We start from the raw sequence: 17887 nt of genomic DNA, 5'->3' as shown, positions 1-17887 counted from the left end.
AGTATACTAAAAAGCTAAATGACTCTGACCAGCCACCCCTGGGGCCACCCCCACACCCATGGCTTCTACTTGATCTCAGCCCTGCCTGAGCTGTGCTGGAGGAGAGTTGGTTTCCAGCTCAGCCACAATCTGGTGATCTGGAGCTCGATATATGGGCTGACTTCCATACCTAAACCTCAGACTTACCTCATCACCTTGATATTGCTATATGATTTAGACTCTTTGTTGGACATGACCACTGTCTGTGAGTCTATCCTCCTATCGAGCTGGGCCCAGGGTGGTGAGACCCCTGTCTGGCCAGCTGTGGGATTCCCTTGGTTTGCCTTGGGATCACCTTCTTCTTCTGGGGAGCCAGCTGGCCCTTGTTACATTACAGACCCCTTTGATGGACCAGCCTTCACCTGGACTCTGATTCCTGCCAGAGTACCAACCCTTTACTGGCCACTGGACTCCTAATGAACTCTCTTCCAGCCTGCTGGGGCTGATCAGGAACAGCCCAAAATCTCTGTCTCACTCAGGGCCTCCTTGCCTCTGTGGCTTTTCAGGGGTGGCTGACATGTCTACAGTGATTTAGTCCATCCACAGCAAGTCCCTACTGATCCCAGACCTGTGAGAGGACATGCATTGCTGAGAGAGGAGGCTGTTGTCAGAGCCCTGAGGGCACTAATTGGCCTAATGACCCTGACCAGCATCACCTGTGGCTTCCACCCACACCCAGGGGCTCTATTTAAGTGCAGCACTCCCCTAGAGTAGAGGTGGTCTCTAGCTCAGCTGCAGTTGAGTTCTATTAGCTCATTTCTTGGCTTTGTCTCATCCCTGTGGATCCGTGTGCTGACCACTGGACCTGATCCTAGCCCTGACCTGTGGGTGGATTTCCTGGTTTGATGTTGGACCTGCCTTGTTCCTGTGGTATTGCTTGGTAATCTAGACTCTTGGTTAGACCTGGCTGTTCTTTCTGCATCTGTTTTGTTTGGGTGCTGGGCGACTAGGCCCTGACTGGGGAGGCACTGCTCTGCTGGCTGCACTAATCTTCCTTGACTCTGGACCCCCTGTTCCTTAGGGGGTATCTAGCCCTTGCTGCACCCTGGTAAGCAATGAGCAGAGCCAGGTAGTGTAATATGGTGTGTCGTGTGGCTGAAGTGCAGTTTTGAGTGGCAAAGCACTCTATGGGGGTAAAAAAAAAAAAAAAAGGAGCATGGGACTCAAGCTCTTGGTCTACTGGGACTTTCTTTTTTGTGTAAGTAAGAATAGCTGTGTGTTTCTCATCTTGCTGTGAAGGTTAAGCTGGGATGGTGTTAGTTTTGTCCCTTTTCCTTCCTGCTAGCACAGGGCATAGCTTACCCTGCCGTAGCTAATGTTTCTGTCTGACTGCAGAGTTTGGCAGATGCCTGTGTGTTGATTGTGAGCAAGTCAGCACTTTCAAGGCTTTCTTCTCAACTCTGTGGAATTACATTTTAAAAGCAAAAGCAGGAAAACTGCAAGATTATGGTTTAAAGCTAACAGGGCCATTCCTTATGGTTTTGGGAGGGTAGAAGCAGCTAACTACAAACTGTGAGAACAGTCATCCTGGGTACAGGCTACTGTTGCATCCAAAACAGTGGCCAGCTGTGAATGCCTGCTGAAGAATGTAAAAACAGGATAAATCTGCAGTGATGGTCAGCATGCTTCTGTGGTTTCCTTATGCATAAATCCAAATGTGTTGATCTGTGTGTATCTCCTGATACTTCTCTACTTTTTCTTCCTTTTTTCCTGTTTTTGAAGGGGGGGTGAAAGGTTCTGCATTGCAGTGGATGAGATGTTTGTTTCTGGCCTAGGTAACGGTCACAACGATTGGTTATGGAGACAAAGTTCCCCAGACGTGGATTGGGAAGACAATAGCTTCCTGTTTCTCAGTATTTGCTATATCTTTCTTTGCTCTGCCAGCGGTAAGTGGAACTTGGACCACTTTAAACTCTCTAACTTGGGCTTACGACAGGGTAGTTTTAAATTGGTGCCTTTTGATAGGAAATAATGGGGTTGGGTGTTGCTTCAGAATATGCACGTGCACATCCTTGAGTGTAAGTTTGTGTGTCTGTGAACGCTCACACACAAGTGAATGAAGCTGCTGTATTATTACTGCACTCATTCTTGAGAGATGTGGCCTAGAAAGGAGGTAAGAATAATTTTCACTACTTGGAGAACTGAAGCTATTCTGTGAGGTAAAGAGGGGTGGGTGGGTTTTTTATCAGCGTATTGGTGCCAGAGGTGAAACTGATTTCATTTCTGCTATTTTGTGATTACATAAGAGCAATTTGGGGTCCTGAGAGGAAAAGAACACTGCCGTGAAGCACAGGTCTAGAAAACTGCATCTTCTTTCCTACATGGTACTATGTAGGAAAGAAATGGAAATGCTAAAACTATAAAAACATATCTTTGGCTTTTTTGTTCAATTAGCCTGGAAAAGCAAACTGGGTTCTAGCTTTACTTGTGGGGTTGTTTTTTGTGGCAAGGAATTAAAAGTAAGTACAAAGAGTACATGTAGATCAGTCATGTGACATTGGCATTTGCTTCTCCCACCATTTTGTAGGGTTCCTTTTGGAATGTGACCACCTCTGAGTGATGTTACCTGTAGATCACAGCAATAAACACATGCTGTTTATTGAAGTTACATGATAACAATATCAATGTGTTCAATTTCAGATCTATTCATTGGAATAACTAGAATTCTGTTACTATGGATGTTTGAAAATTTACAACTTTTCTGGTTCTAGAAAGTGTTTTATAAAATGTCTGTTTATTTCATATGCTAAGTATTTGGTTTAGGCATATGAAGCCATATTGGAGTCTGACTAGTAATTTTGGTTATACTTAGGGTATTCTAGGGTCTGGCTTTGCCCTGAAAGTACAGCAGAAGCAACGTCAGAAGCATTTTAACAGACAAATCCCAGCTGCAGCTTCTCTAATTCAGGTAAGGCTCTTAACAGTAAAATGCTTAGGAGAGTATTGGAGAGGAAGTGTGACTTAGTAGTTAAAGTACTGAAAGTCACAGTTGCTAGACTTTATTATAAATCTGTAACTTGTGTTTAACCACTTTGTCTTTTTGGTCTACTTCAGTAACTAGAGAGATAATTGCCTGTCCTCCCTCTTATAAATGAGCATAGGAGGCTTTACTAACTTGATATTTGCAGGCATAATGACACAAACAGCATGCAATGAGTCTATTTGGTGAAATAGTAAAAAAAAAAAAAAATCCCTGTTAATCTTTGTTATAATCTTTAATTCCTAACTTCCTTTTTATACTCCCTTAGGTCCTAGGCACCTGCCAAACATTGAGGTGATGAATGTGTATAGATACACATGTATATGCACACCTCGGTTTAGAAAAATGTCCCAGCATAACATTTTATATTAGTATATAAAGAATGCATATGGTACACAAATGTTAAAATGTGGTACACTGCAGAAAAAGGGAAACAGCAGTACTCTATGATGCTTGTGGGGACTTACCTTTAAAAGGGTTTGTGGTGGTGTGTGTGCTGTGGGGTTTTTCTTGTTGTGGGGTTTTTTTTTTACTGTGGGCAGTGTTAGACCCCAGCTCCTAGGGACAACACTGCAAAGAGTGTACTTAAGATCTCTGTGTGCTGTCTGTATGTTTCCTGGTGCAAATTACACTCCCCAGTTATACAGGGGAAGAATACAGGAAGAGTGTATTTTATTAGACATGGTGTTTTGTGGTATAGCACAGTGATTGCAGTCAGAACCCTTTGCAGCATGTTTACATTAATTGAAGATTTTGCTGTCAGTTTGATTTGCAGCTAAATCTGACTGACTTGTCCTGCAGGACAACAATGACTGCTTATTCACTGAGATTGTTGGGTTTGGGTTTTGTTATAGACTCTGTGGCGGTGCTATGCAGCAGAGAAATCCTGCAGTTCTACAGCAACGTGGAACATCTATGTTACATCACCGATGCAAAATCCCAAAAAAACACCAGCGCCATCTAGCCCTAGCCTGAGAAAACAGGTAACAAGGCTTGGCAGAGCTCTATTCTGTCCTTGCTTTTAATTCGATTGGGATAACTTGCCAAAGTACTGGTGAAGTGTCCAAAGAATTTGGAGAGCCGAAAGGCATTTATAATGGGGAATTCTATTGTTTTCCTCATGCCACAGCATGATTGGTTTAGTTTTCCTTAATATATTCCTGAGGGACAAATGTCATCTATTTTTAAATTTTGGGGGGGGTCAGACAGGTGTCAATTCTCTATTTTTTTTTTCCCTTTGAAGTTTCTATGTTCTCAAGGGCGGTATAACTCAGTGATGTTACTTTCTCATTTTTGTATTCATTTTGTGTAGTAGCTCATACAGGAAGAAAGGGGAATGCTAGTTTAAAAATGCATATTCACATTCAACATGTGGCTGACAGTATCTACACTTTTCTTGCTCAAGTACTTCTCTCCATGGTACTTCTATATGGGGCTTGCATGTAGAAATTGGGGCAAATTCCTGAGCTGTGGCTGCAGTAAAGTGGAGTAGCATTTGTCTACACATGTGGGATTGCCTAAATGTAGTTATGTAGTTTCCCTCAGCACTTTTTTTGTAAAGGCCCCAGGTCTGCAGCAGGTCTAGCTCAGACACCCAGGCTTTCTAAAGTGATGTTAGAGGACTGGTTTTAGGCAATGAAATTCCACTGATGCCTGTTTCCCAGTGAAGAATTGCAGTGTGATTTCCCCACAGCATGTGTAGAAAGCTGTATTGGTATGATCTGTGTACATATATATGTTTGGTGTTACAGTAGTGCTATCTGCTCTGTGTTGAGCAGAGTGTAACTTTGCCATGAGACTAGCCTCTTTATAACTAGAGGCAGAAAAAACAGGAGGAAAGGGATAAGGCTGGGTAGTATGTGTTGCTGAACAGCAAGCAATCCATTGTGGGAGAGCTGGAAAAAAAAATACAGTTTTTAGTGCCCTTAGTATTTTCCATCTGTTTTTGCTACTGAGAGGAATTTCCCTAATATATTATTAAACCTGAACTTCCTTGTGAACTGCTAACTCCAATGAAAGAACATAGTAATGGTTCTTTCATCTCTTATCAATGGATCATCCTCTCTTGTCAAAGGAGACTAGTTCATTCTTTCTCTACCTATCCTCTTAATCTAAAGACTGAAATGTATACTGATCATGTTGTAGCATTTTGTTCTCCAGAGAATTCCTAGTTTCTTTTCCTTCTGAGAGCCCATACTCTTTGCCTTTAGAAACATTTTGATGCGTGGTAATGCATCCACTGGCTACAATAAATGCCCACTTCTAACTTTTTTTGTGCCCTATTTGATTAATTTTGAACATACTTTTGTTTAACTTCTTCAGAACTGAAGAATGAATTCCAAAAAACTGAATGCAGACCATAATAAAATAAGAATTGGTTTACTTGGGCTGAGTAGCAGTGTCCCATTCGTGAATATATTGAGCCTGCAGCTGTTTGTGTTGATGTGTGCAAACACTCGTTCTCTCTGATGATGCTTATCTCTGCTAACTGCTTAGTGGTCACATCAGAGGCCAGAGTATTTTGCAGAACTGAGAGCAGTAGCCCTAGATCTCAGTTCCTTGTCAGAAGGTTACTGGAGCATCAGGCAAACTAAAGTATGCCTCTTACCTCTGTGTTGAGGTGTGAGAGAAGTAGAATCAGGTGGGACTAGAGCCAAAGGGTAGGTAGTCATGAAGACCGGAAATAAATGCAATGTTGTGAGAAGTAGTATTTATATAGCTAGGTTGTGGCAGCATCCAGGAGGCAGACAGCACAGGCCATGTTGTCAGTACTTCAGTGGCTGTTATGTTGGTCACTTCTAGCCAAAGGCCGATGGAGACCAGCCTTACTTGGATCCGAACATTTTTTTTTTTTTTTGTTCTTATGTGCCAGTTGTAGGGTGTTTATTAGGTTGCCTCTTAGGCTTCTAAAATCAGGAGAACTTCAACTTTGGAGGCAGGAGGAAGAACTTATCTTCTCCTGATGTGCCTAATTCAGTTTTTTGGCAAAATTTTCTTTAGTTGAAAAGTCTGCACGGTGCCTAGCTCATAATTCAAAGTCTGTGGTTATGTTTAATTAGAGCTTTGGAAAGATGTTACAGCCAAGCTGTTATATACTGAAGTTATTAGTATTTTGGGTTTTGGATCTAGTTGGAGGAATTTTACTGGAGACCTGATTTTCAGAATGTGCTAGTCATCTTCTGAGGATCAAATTCTTATCAGATTTAAGTTGATAATTCAGAATAAGCCACTTTGAAAACATTAACCAAGGCTGTAACTTTCACTGAATTTCTGTTGCATACTTTAAAAAAAAAAAAACCCAAATGAATTTACTGTATGGTGAAGTTCATATATATACTTCTCTGGTTTTGATAGCATCTTCTGATATCATCCCATTTCTACTACCACAGGCTAGAAGATACAAAAGAAAAGGGAAACTAGGCTGTGGTAATGGTTCTGCACCTGTAATAAATCCAGGAGAGAATGCCTTGTCTATTCCACAGATCACTTATGATCATATTGATGAACAAGAAGACAAAAAAGATGTGTCTTTCTACATTGATGAACCAGGAGGTAATTTACTTTCACTTATGTTGAGGTTAGCATTTTTTAAGAGGCAGTGTTAAAGTGAATTTAACTGATGAAGGGGAAATTTCTGTGGAAAAAAATTTAAAACTAATCAGTAAAGCAAGATGCCTCAAACCAGGGACAACTACATAACAAAAACAGGAGGACAGAAATTAAAGGAAATCTTTAGATTCATATGGTGTGAACATCGAAAGAGCTTGCTTTGTTTGCCAAAGTTAACTCAATTAAGATGTTGGATATATTGTTAATTGTACTTTTTTAGTTATCTCAGAGGTGGATGGAAAGCTTCCTCAGATGTGCCCCACCTTTAAACTTCACATAAAGCCTGAAAGAAGGAAAATAAAACAGGAAAAAATCTTGACTTTTTTACAACACCTGCTTAAACATTGTGCAAATAAAGGTTGTGATAGGAACAGCTAAATATTGTCATGTCTACATCAACCAAGAGGTCTTGATAAGAGGGGTGTTTTTCTTGCTTCATTTAAAATATTGTGTGTTGCTATAAGTGGCTGTTGTATTTTGCTGCTGAGCAAAGATATTGCTTTGTGTGTAAAATTCTTTTGTTAATTAAATTTGTAGTATAAATGTGGGTATGAAATAGTATTGTTTACTATGAGGTTTTCTGGAAAGCTAATTTTTCCGCCTTTGTGTTGATTTCCTTTCTCTGGGGCTGGGGGAAACTTGTACTAGTTCTGGATCTGCTAAATCTTTAGCTAAAGAGGAGATTGTTTCTTCATAGTCTGAGGAGTTGTGTTCCATACCTAGAGGCATGCGAACCCTTGCAAAGTTAACTCGGGTATCCAAAGATGCTGGCCCTAGTCAAAGATATGTTATGTGGTGCTTTGATTTGGGTTTTCATTTGTCTTTGATATACAGAATTGATGTTCAGGTTTAAAATTGCTACTCCTATGCGTCATTGAATCTGACATACAGTTTCAGCCTGCAGAGAGTATGGCTATAGTCTTGACATGGTTTCTTTATTAAAAAGTACTCTAAATGTTTTTGCCCCCAGAGGGAGTATGTAGTGTCTTCTGTATTGAACTCGATCAAAGGTAGGAGTTTTACTTGGTTGATCTGACTTTATAGAGTTGCTAGATTGTATTGTCGGTGCAACCTATGTCATCCATGCTAGAGCAGTCAGTCAGATGTGGGATAGCAGAGAACTGACAGCTGTGTCTGACCTTCAAGCCTCTGCTTCATGCAACTGATAGCCACGGGCTGCCATTGTGAAAGGAAGAGTTTCTTTCTCCCACTGATGGAGGTTTTCGTTACCCCTTGTTCTTCCTTATGTTCTATAATCTTCTATAGATCTTGTATCTGTCACTTTGCTGAAAAGCATTTTGACCTCAATGGTGCTATTTTAATTGTTGTTTAGCATTTTCAGTGCTTTCATAGGGTTCTGGGAAAGGGGATGATAGGTGTGATTTATAAAGTTGCTGCTTTAACTACATGTCTCTTAACAGAATACTGTGTTCATTCTCAGCATATTTTAGAGCTGTGCAGCTTCCTTTGCTGACCATGTAACAGCAGATTTTGCTGAGTGTATTTTGATATTGTGGTATCAGTTGGTGATGGACAGAAGAAGCAAAGTGTTGTGTAACTTCCAACAGTACTGAAGACAGTTAAGATGTTGAGGCCTATGTTGTCTGTATTCATGACCCTGCCAGTGCACATTTATTCACTTAAGCTGTGTTCCCTAAACATTCAGAGTCTAAGCAAAGCTCTATGCATCAGAGGAAAGAGATTGAAAAGACAAGCCTATCTCTTTCTGCCTGACAGCTTGGTGACAGAGGAAAATGAAATATTTTTTCCCACTCTTTCTGAAAATGTTTTCTTGTACTTTTATTATAGCTGGTCTAATTTATTCTTGTTCTGAGAGACAGCCATGCATATTATTCCCTTACCAATTAAGTTTTATCTATTATTCATTTTCTTTCATGTTTTGCCTTAGCCAGTGTCAGGGGTAAGTCACACTTCATTCTATTTTCTGATTCATTCCTTCTGTTGCAAAGCTTCCAGGAATGTAGTTGGCTAACTCAATTGCTCAGTTGACTGAACATTCTTGACACCTCTCAGAAGTTTAAACCTGACTTCTCTCAGTGAAGTTTTCCTTGCCAGAATTAATAGACTTCTATTCTTGAGAAGTGGAAGTACTAGGCTTCAAGCCTGTAAATGAGGGTATTTTTTTTCCCTCTCTTAAAAAAGCTGAAAGTAGAAAAGGCAGAGAAAATAATAAAAAAGCAATTTCAAAGGTCTGTGCCAGCTTCTATTTTGGTGTTGCTATAGTGGAATATTTTATTCATTGGTTGTGGGGGCTGGATGTTTTACAGGTGATGGCAAACTTCAAGGTTGAATTAGATCACTTTATAGGCCTGACCTAGGAGGAGCAGAGCTGTTGTTTTAAAAAGAGCTCTTCGTGCCTGCTGCTCCCATCAGCTGTGAGAGAGACTGTAGCGAGACCTGAAACAAATGCTTGGCAAGTGTAGGCAACAGAGTAACAGTCCCACTATGAAAACTCCTTGTTCTGGGCAGAAAAAGCCTGAAATTAAGTCAAAATTTCCTTGATAAAGGAGAGATTTACCTTAATTCAGGAACTGTATTTTGTGAGCACACTTTTTACCCATGAAAAGGTTTTTCTTAGGATATCCTGTTCATGAGTACCCAGCATGCCCTTGGCTTGCTCAAAACTTGCTTAGGAGGCAAAGTTAGGCAAAAATGCTTTCCTCTTCTATATGAAGAAGGTTTAAGAAAAGGGAAGCATTAAAAAAGCCTATAGATATGATCAGCATTAATGTTTCTGAGATACTTGTGTATGTGTAATAAAAACTATGCATCTCGTAGTGCATAATGTAGAAACTAAATCTTTACATACCATAAATGATAGCATCTTGAAACAAACACTTGATAACTTGAAAGGAAAACAGTTCCTGACTTAGTTCTGCACCATGCATGGGGGTTTTGGGCGTGACTAATGTGGAGTGCTCTGTAACCCAAAGAACTCAACCATCCTTGCAAAAATAAAAAGGCCAAAAATCTTCCCTAAGAATAGTTTCCTTGTTTTAAGTCAAACCTCACAAAGAGGAAGCTGTTTAGAAGGAAAGCTAAAGCAAACATGGGTGTAAGGGAAACAATTCTGGAAAATAACTGTGATGCTGAAGATACTCTAGTGCCGTGTATTCTCTTCATGGATATTTATTGCTTCTACTGAGGAACTCTTTCATACCAGGGTGCATGGCTTAACTTTTTCATGTAGTGATGTAGGATTCTCAGTGATTTTATCCTCACCCGAGATTATAGCCATAATTGTTATCTACAGTCTTGAAATTGATATTTACCTATTCTTCTGTCAACCAATGTGTACATATGCCACTGCAGCAAGGTCTGTTTTCAGGATGATAAGATATGTATGAACTCTCTGGCCTCTTTAATTTTGTTGTAAGTTTTAAAGAAGGTACTTGAGTATCAAGATGGTAGTTAGTTAGTTATCATAGTGAGATAGTGTGACAGGTCATAAAGACTGATCCAAATAGAAGAAAAAAAACACAACGTTTGAGTGTAAGTGAAATATTTTACATGCATTTGAGGTTCATCTTCAAATAACTGCTATTCCCTGCAATGTATGCTTCTCAAAATGAACTGAATAGCTGTTTTGTAATGCTTTTTATTAGTGAGGAAAAAAATTACAAAAAATGGGAAAGTTTTTGGACCTTTAAGGTCAGCCTCCTGGGACATCTCCAGCACATGGAATATATTATTCTGTCAGTTTTTGTAGGTTGTATACAGAACTCATTATTGTAAAATTTGTCAAAGTCACAAGACTCTCACAGTGATAAATGTCTGCTGGGGTAAAAACTAAATTCCCTATTTATTACTGTGCTTTTCTGTTTGCTTTTTTTGAGTTTCTTGCATGCTGATATATCCCCCCCAGCAACACCCCGCTCCCACCCCACATTTAAACCAAAACTGCACAAGAGTAGCTTTTCACCAGGAGGTGGGGGAGAACTGTAACTTTTGATGACTCCCAGAATATCTTTGTAAGACCTCTTATATAAAGCACATAATGGTGTTAATGTTGATTTATTCTGTCTGCAATGCTAGTTTGGATGCTGACATTCCAGAATTTACCTATCTAGTAATGGATTGGTTGTTCCTGGAAACTGGTTGCATTTCCATTGCGGGGGGAAAAGGGCTGCTTTCCCTCAATGGTGTAGATGGATTACAATCTGCAGTACATATCAAGAAGCAAACATTTTAAATGAAGTGGATTCATAGACTTCAGTGCTGACAAGTTGAGTGAAAGGTGAGAAAAAACATGTGGCTAAAATTAACAGAATAAAGCAAACACCAAAGCTTTTGAGTGTCTGCATAACTGTCAGTAAGTCAGAAAAGCATAAATATAAAGATATACTCCAAATTAGCAAAAGAAAGTATCCAGATACCATGCTTCTGAAAAATGTCATGCTGTTAATAAGGAACATTTAACAGAGGCTGGTGGTTTTGCAGTGAAAATCTATGGTTAGGGCTGTTTAACTTCTTAATTTGTCAGTCAGCTCAGGACTTGTAGGTACTAATGGTACTTACCTGTGAGTAAGGATTGTGGAAACATACCTGTATGCCTTTACGAGAAAGTTTTCAGTTTTGCTGTTTCAGCCCTGGCTGTCCCGAGTGAGAATTTGCAGTGAATTCTGTGGTTTATCTTTTATGACCAAAGTGGATGGTAGAACTTGGGGTGGGGGACAATGTAAGGGGAGATGAAGGCTAAGAACAGAATAGCTGCCTCTGCCAAACTTGCTCTTACTTCTGATTAAATGTGGCAGCTTTTGAGGCTTAAAAATTTTTGTTCTGCATGTACTCAAACTCCCTGTTCTACCTGATTTAGATCTACAGAGTTTAGGTCACCAGTCACACCGGACTTGAGCTGGGACTTTGTACAAGATGGTCCCAGAGACAATGTGGGAACACAGTGAGAGAAGGTATTTGCAGGTCCCTCAAACTTTTTCTGATTAGTAGTATCAGTAAATCTGAATTTAAACTACTTTTATCCAGAAAACAGTCTTGCTTAATCGAACACAGTACACTTAGATGACACTTCATTTAGTTGAAAATGTTCTAACTAAATCTGTGATGTAAGGCTGAATTTAGCTGTTCAGTAGCAAAAAAAAATTTGTCTGCGTGGGAGGGAGACTTTATGGTGATGTTGCCTTAGGACAAGCACATGGTGAATGACAAATCTGTGCTATAGAGTTAAACAAATGAACAGCGGCAGTCCTGTCCACCATGGACTAGAGGCAGTGGTGTTTCTGGTAAAATTGACTGTTAGAACTGGGGAAAAAAGATGCTATCAGCACAGCAGTGGGGAAAAATAATTGAGTTGCAAAGGAGGGCATACCCCAGAATAGGATGTTTTGTTGCCAAAAATTAATATTCAGATAACTTACAAATTATTTGCTTCTCTAATTTTACACATTTTGAGTTAACATGTTAGAATTGTAGAATCATAATCATTTAGGTGGGAAAAGACCCTTAAGATCATAAAGTCCAACTGTTAACCAAGTCCATAGCTAAACCATGTCCTTAAGCACTACATCTACACACCTTTTTAAATACCTGCAAGGATGGTGATTCAACCACTTCCCTGGGCAGTCTGTTCCAATGCCTAACAACCCTTTCAGTGAAGAAATTTTTCCTACTATCCAATCTAAACCTCTCCTGCCACTACCTGAGGCCATTTCCTCTTGTCCTATTGCTTTTTACTTGGGAAAACAGACTGACGCCTTCCTTGCTACAACCTCTTCTTGTCTGGTCGCAGTCAGTCTCCTTTTCTTCAGATTAATCAACCCTGGTTCCCTCAGCTGCTCCTCACAGGACTTGTTCTCTAGGCTCTTCACCAGCTTTGCCCTTCTTTGGGTGCTCTCCAGCACCTCAGTGTCTTGTAGTGAGAGGCCCAAAACTGAGCACAGTACTTAAGGTGTGGCATCACCAGTGTAAAGTACAAGGGAACAATCACTCTCCTAGTCCTGCTGGCCACAGTACTTCTGATACAGGCCAGGATGGTTGTTGGCTTTCTTGGTAACCTGGGCACTCTGCTGGCTCATATCCAGCTGGCTGTTGACAAATACCTCCAGGTCCTTTATCTGCTGGGCAGCTCTCCAGCCACTCTTCCCCAAGCCTGTAGTGTTGCATGGGGTTGTTGTGACCCAAGTGCAGGACCTGGCACTTGTCTGTGGTGAAACTCATACAATTGACCTCAGCCTATCGATACAGCCTATCCAGGTCCATCTGCAGAGCCCTCCTACCCTTGAGCAGATCAACACTCCTGCCCAAGTTGGTGTCACCTGTAAACTTACTGTGAGGGTGCAGTTGATCCCCTTGTCCAGATCATTGATAAAGGTATTAAACAGAATGGTCCCAATACCGAGCCATGGAAAACACCACTTGTGACCAGCTGCCAAATGGATTTAACTCTGTTCACCACAACTCTTTGAGCCTGGCCATCCAGCCAGTTTTTTACCCAGTTAAGAGTGTGCTAATAATAAAAATATTGCCTAATAAAAAAAATGGCAGCTTTTTAAAGTGTTATTAGATGGCACTACTAAATAGTACAGTTTTTGATGATATGATGTGTCTTTCATAATTTTTTGCTCTTGGATCCAGAATATACAGCATGATAGTCTTGCTGTGTAAGTCTCTGGGCAAGAGAAGAGAGGAAGAAAATCCAAGACCCTGTCATAAGGGTCTCAAGGGAGAATTCAGCTGTTGACCATAAAGGCATGAAAACAGTTTTTCTTTTATGTTTAAGCAACCAGCAGAATCTTCTCATAATTCAGAACCTTGTATGGCTTTTCTGGCATCTGTGTCTGAAGACACAGATTGGAATTGGAAAAACCTATTGTTCAGCTAGGTCTTCTGTAGCCTCGGTACAGAAGTTGGAGAGTGGAAGTAGAGAAGACTGTTCTACCTTTGAGTTGTACTGCTAGAGATTTGATTAAATATATGAAAGGTGTGTTGGAGAATAACCTTAAAATGTTACTTAGCCATCCTTGGGAAGAAAACAGAAGTGAAATAGTTATTGGACTTCAGAAATGGAAACTCAGTTAATACGTAAGGTATAGTAGGAAGCAAAACTAGTAAGTGTTATGCTCAAAGTCTTTGTAAGCAAGAGGAAGCACACATTACAAAAGTAAAACTAGAATTTTGTGCTAGTATAACTGAAATACTGAGATCTAATCACTATTAGTCCAGATCTAGTTGTTACAAAAAAGAATCAAATGCAATGTGTTTTTTGCCTATATAAAAATGTTGCAATAATAGTAAAAACACAATTAAAAGTGTAACACATACTTCTTCGTTTATACCTATTTTCCTAGCATTTATAGTCCTCTGGGTACTAAGGTTTCATTTGCTGCCGGGGCAGAAGAGGAAGTGGTACAATCTGGTGTCTTTCACAAGGAGGAAGATGACGTTTGTGGTGAAAGGTTCTTCTTCCTCTCCCAGGATCCACTTGGGGTTACTTATAAATGTTTCCTAACACACTTTTACATATTTCTTCATTGCTATGCAGCTCCGGATTTCATCTGAATTTACCGTATATGTTCCCCTTTATGTACGTGAGATAGTATTCCTTTGTTCCTGTTACACTTAAAACCAGATTTGTCCTGCTCTGGGACTGCATTTTTATTTAACTGACCATTAGTGAATTGTTTATAGCTCTAGAGTCTCCAGTGCCAAGCCTGTGCCTCATGCCTGTACTCCAATATCCTGCACCTTGTGTTTCCAATTCTCAAGGTCTCTCATATTCTACCCAGCCTGTATTTCTATAAATGATGTCATTATTTAGTTGTGAATCTCACTCTACTAGAATAACTGCTGTTACTACTGTAGATATGGAATTATGGCTGTACAACACAAAGATAAACAAATTAGATCTAGACACGTGGTTAATTAGAGAAATTGGTGTGACAGCTAAACCGCTTGAAGTCAGGCCAGGAAAAGCTTGGACAGAGCTGGCTTGAGAAGCAAACTTGGTACAAAGCTGAGTAACACTGTTACTAGCAGTGCTAAGACAGGACAACATGGAAGAATTTGGGAGATGTAGGAGCTCCTCAGTGAACTTGCATGAATATCACAAGCTGTCCCTCTTCCAAGATGTAGGAAGGATTGGAACAATCTGGGTAAATTGTGAGGTGGTTTTTTTTAATGACCTAAACTTGAGTGAAAAATCTGTGTGAATGGAAGTTTGGCCCAATGAAATGAAAAGTGTAGAGATCAATGATGTCAGGAAATAGTTAATGTTTTTTTCTTTTCACTGAAAATTAACACTGAATTTACTAAAATTAACACTACAAATTGTGTTACTTGCTGCTATTTTGTTAATAATTCAGTGAGGAGCAAATCCAGTCAGAAGAGAAAGGTTAGGGAAAGATACTCTAAAGTCAGGTTGCCTTTAGTTATCTGGGCTTGCAAAGTAAATAGCTGAGGAGTAAGGAAGTGATCAGAAACAACCTGAGGGCCACTAGCAGGACTGATAGGAGATGTGTCTATAAGACCTACAGATGGGTCTATGAAATGGCACACAACGCTTGCTTTGAAAGGGAGGGAAGGAGGAATTTCTATTTCTAGGAAAGTCCGTTTCCTAGAAGAAAGTTGGAGTGGTCAAACTAGTTGTAAAACAACAGGCAGTAAGAAGGAAATAAGTAACATGAACATGAATTGGTCAAGAGCGATCATGTGGGATATTCTTCTGTGATGTGGTGATGTGTGTTGTAAATGGGAGAGGGGCAGAAGACAGTTTACATACTGATTTTAGTCATTCTTCCCTGTCTCCTCCTTATATATGCATAAACACAGGATCTGGCTTGTGGTCTAGAAAATTAGCCTAGTCTACTGCAAGAGGGATGAAAACTTGTTGGAATATGATACTTAAAAAAAATATTTACCAGTGATTCACTCTTTAACTGAGAAATGCATTCAGAGAGGTTTCTGAGCCTAGTGATAGCAAATGAGCCCATGGGTGGGTGGACTAGAGTGGATTTTTTATTCAATATGCAGTTGGTTGATACCAACTGTATCAAGTGGCTGAAAGCACTTTGGAAGGCAGCCTGTGAGCCTCCCACAGAGGCAGCAATGCTCACGCAGTTGGCTCCTGTCTCATTTTCCCCTGCTAATCCTGTATCTCACTAATTCACTGTAGTGATCTGTCTCCACACGTTTGATATCAAATACAAAGGCAGCTGCTTGACCTGATCTTTGGTCTGTTAACCAGCTGTTTATGGTACATGATGCCACAGGGTGGAAAAGATTGCCTCTTCCCTGTATAGCGCTGGGGAATCATCGCCGAGATGAGCCCTTATAGGCAGAGTCTTTTCCAATACAGCATTACACTGCAGCGCCTGCACTTCTTGAGGTCATATGAAAGTGAAGTGAGGGAAACCTTTAAGAGAAGGAAGAAAAAAGAGACAATTTGGGTTTTAAGGTTTGCCTTTTTATGGAGGGCTTTAACTCTGATTAAGACCATGATTTTCTAATTCTGTTCTAATTAGTCAAGTAACTTTAATATTAAAAGTTATAATGCAGATTGTGCATCAGGGAATAGGAAACTAATATATAAACAGAGGTTGCCTGGAGAAGCAGTTTATGAAACTTACCTTTAAAAGCACAGATAGGTATGTGCTACACAATTTGGATTTTTTTCACCACTGCTACTTTAGAATCTCAACTTCTTGTTAAATGTTTCAGTGAGGTAATAGTCTCACTCCAGTGCAGCCTGGAATACAGAATATGTGGTCTAACGTGCCAAAGAGCAACTTTCAAACAACGCTAATTTAATTTCAAGATGTAAGGTACATCTCCATGCGATGTGATGAGTGGATGACAAAAGGGAAAGGGGGGGGGGGGAAAACCCCTCAACCAGCACTTAGGTGAGTGTTGACATACAGAGCAATTGTGGTACTGTAGACTCTGAGGTTTTCCATTGCAGTTCACTAGTCACTGTATGGAAGTGAAGGCCTTTTGGAGCCACCTCAGAGCCTTCTCGCTGGAGGCAAGAAGCAGGTACTTCATCTTATAAAATGGGAATAAGGGCAACTCTTTGCATTTCCTCCATTTTTGTGTGAGTACGTACGGGTTTTGTAAAAAGCCAAGGATTGTCAGCATTTGCCTCAAACTTTCTTCCACAAAAGAAGCAGAGGCAGGTACAAGCTGTTAAAATGAGAATGGAAGACAATGACAAAGCTCTGGCACATAGTAGTGGGCTGCTATAACCCCATTTTGGTGTTGAGACTGTTGGTAAAAAGCTCATCTCCTGTTGAGGAGGGAGTGCTGCATGAGTCAGTGTTCCTGGATTCTGTTCCTAGCTCTGTTACTGATTTGCTCTGTGACCTTGGGCAGACAACTAACTTGCTGTGCTTCAGTTGCGTCATCTGTTAAATGAATATAAGTCTTGTCTCTGTCACAGAGTTATTGTGAGTCTTAATTGTTTATGAAGTGTTTTTAGACTGACACAGCATTACAGAAGTGAAGAATGCTATTAGTCAATGCAGTATTAAACATAGGCCTACGCATTTATTTATTGTTAGCATAAACAAGGAGGAGTGGTAATCGGGAATGTCAGCTTTTGCAAGAAGAGCAGCTGATTTTTGCAGAAAATGTAGTGAATGCTCTGTGGGGAAAACAAGATGTGATTTAATCCAGAATGTAAAGCTACTTTTTAGCCACAAAAATTTCTTCCTTCTGATGGGAATGACAAAATGTTATTGTGGGAGATCAGGGCATCATGTTAAAAAAAATAATATGGCTTTTTTAACTGGTTCTACTTAAATGGCAGAGTAGTAAATATACTCCTTTACATATGCTTTTCATCTTCAATATATGAGTTAATATGGCTTGAAAAGCATGTATTTTACATATTTTACCTTGTATGCCAGCTGGGAGAGTGGAAAAGACTCTAGAATTAGAAGTGAAATAAACTCTGATTCTTTGGGGGGGTCTGTGTGTGTATATGTATATGCAACAGTGATTGTTAAAAAATGGAGAAGAAAAATTAAGTGTTCTCTTTTTGGTTTTGCTCCCTGTTGAGGTACCTAGGTGTTAGCTGCTTTCTAAACTGTTTTAGTTTGTTTAATATATCTCTTTCATATAGCCTGCTGTTTGCAGTCTCATAGATGATGCTTGGAAAATAATTTTGGTATACAGGGATGCATGGTGTTCTCTCCAGATTTTCCCAACCACAAATCCATGGGAATCTTTGCTTTTACTTCTGTGCTTTGGAAATGCTTGCATGCACTGTCTGGAATAAGTGCTGTG

General features: G+C 40.0%; 1 protein-coding gene across 1 annotated transcript in view; it reads left to right on the top strand.

Annotated features, from left to right (window-relative positions):
• The window catches only part of LOC309412102 (potassium voltage-gated channel subfamily KQT member 1-like), a gene marked incomplete at both ends in the record, with an annotated part of 522805 nt that overhangs the window by 68825 nt on the left and 436093 nt on the right, over nt 1-17887 (top strand). Inside the window, 4 exon segments of the mRNA XM_082008908.1 lie at nt 1815-1925; nt 2852-2947; nt 3874-4002; nt 6409-6571. Coding sequence (XP_081865034.1) covers nt 1815-1925; nt 2852-2947; nt 3874-4002; nt 6409-6571 — 499 coding nt within the window.

This window comes from Phaethon aethereus (genome assembly GCF_964289735.1).
Source record: "Phaethon aethereus genome assembly, chromosome: 1".
Taxonomy (NCBI): Eukaryota; Metazoa; Chordata; class Aves; order Phaethontiformes; family Phaethontidae; genus Phaethon; species Phaethon aethereus.
Note: the sequence above shows the minus strand (reverse complement) of the source record. Positions and strands in the feature narration are given on the sequence as shown.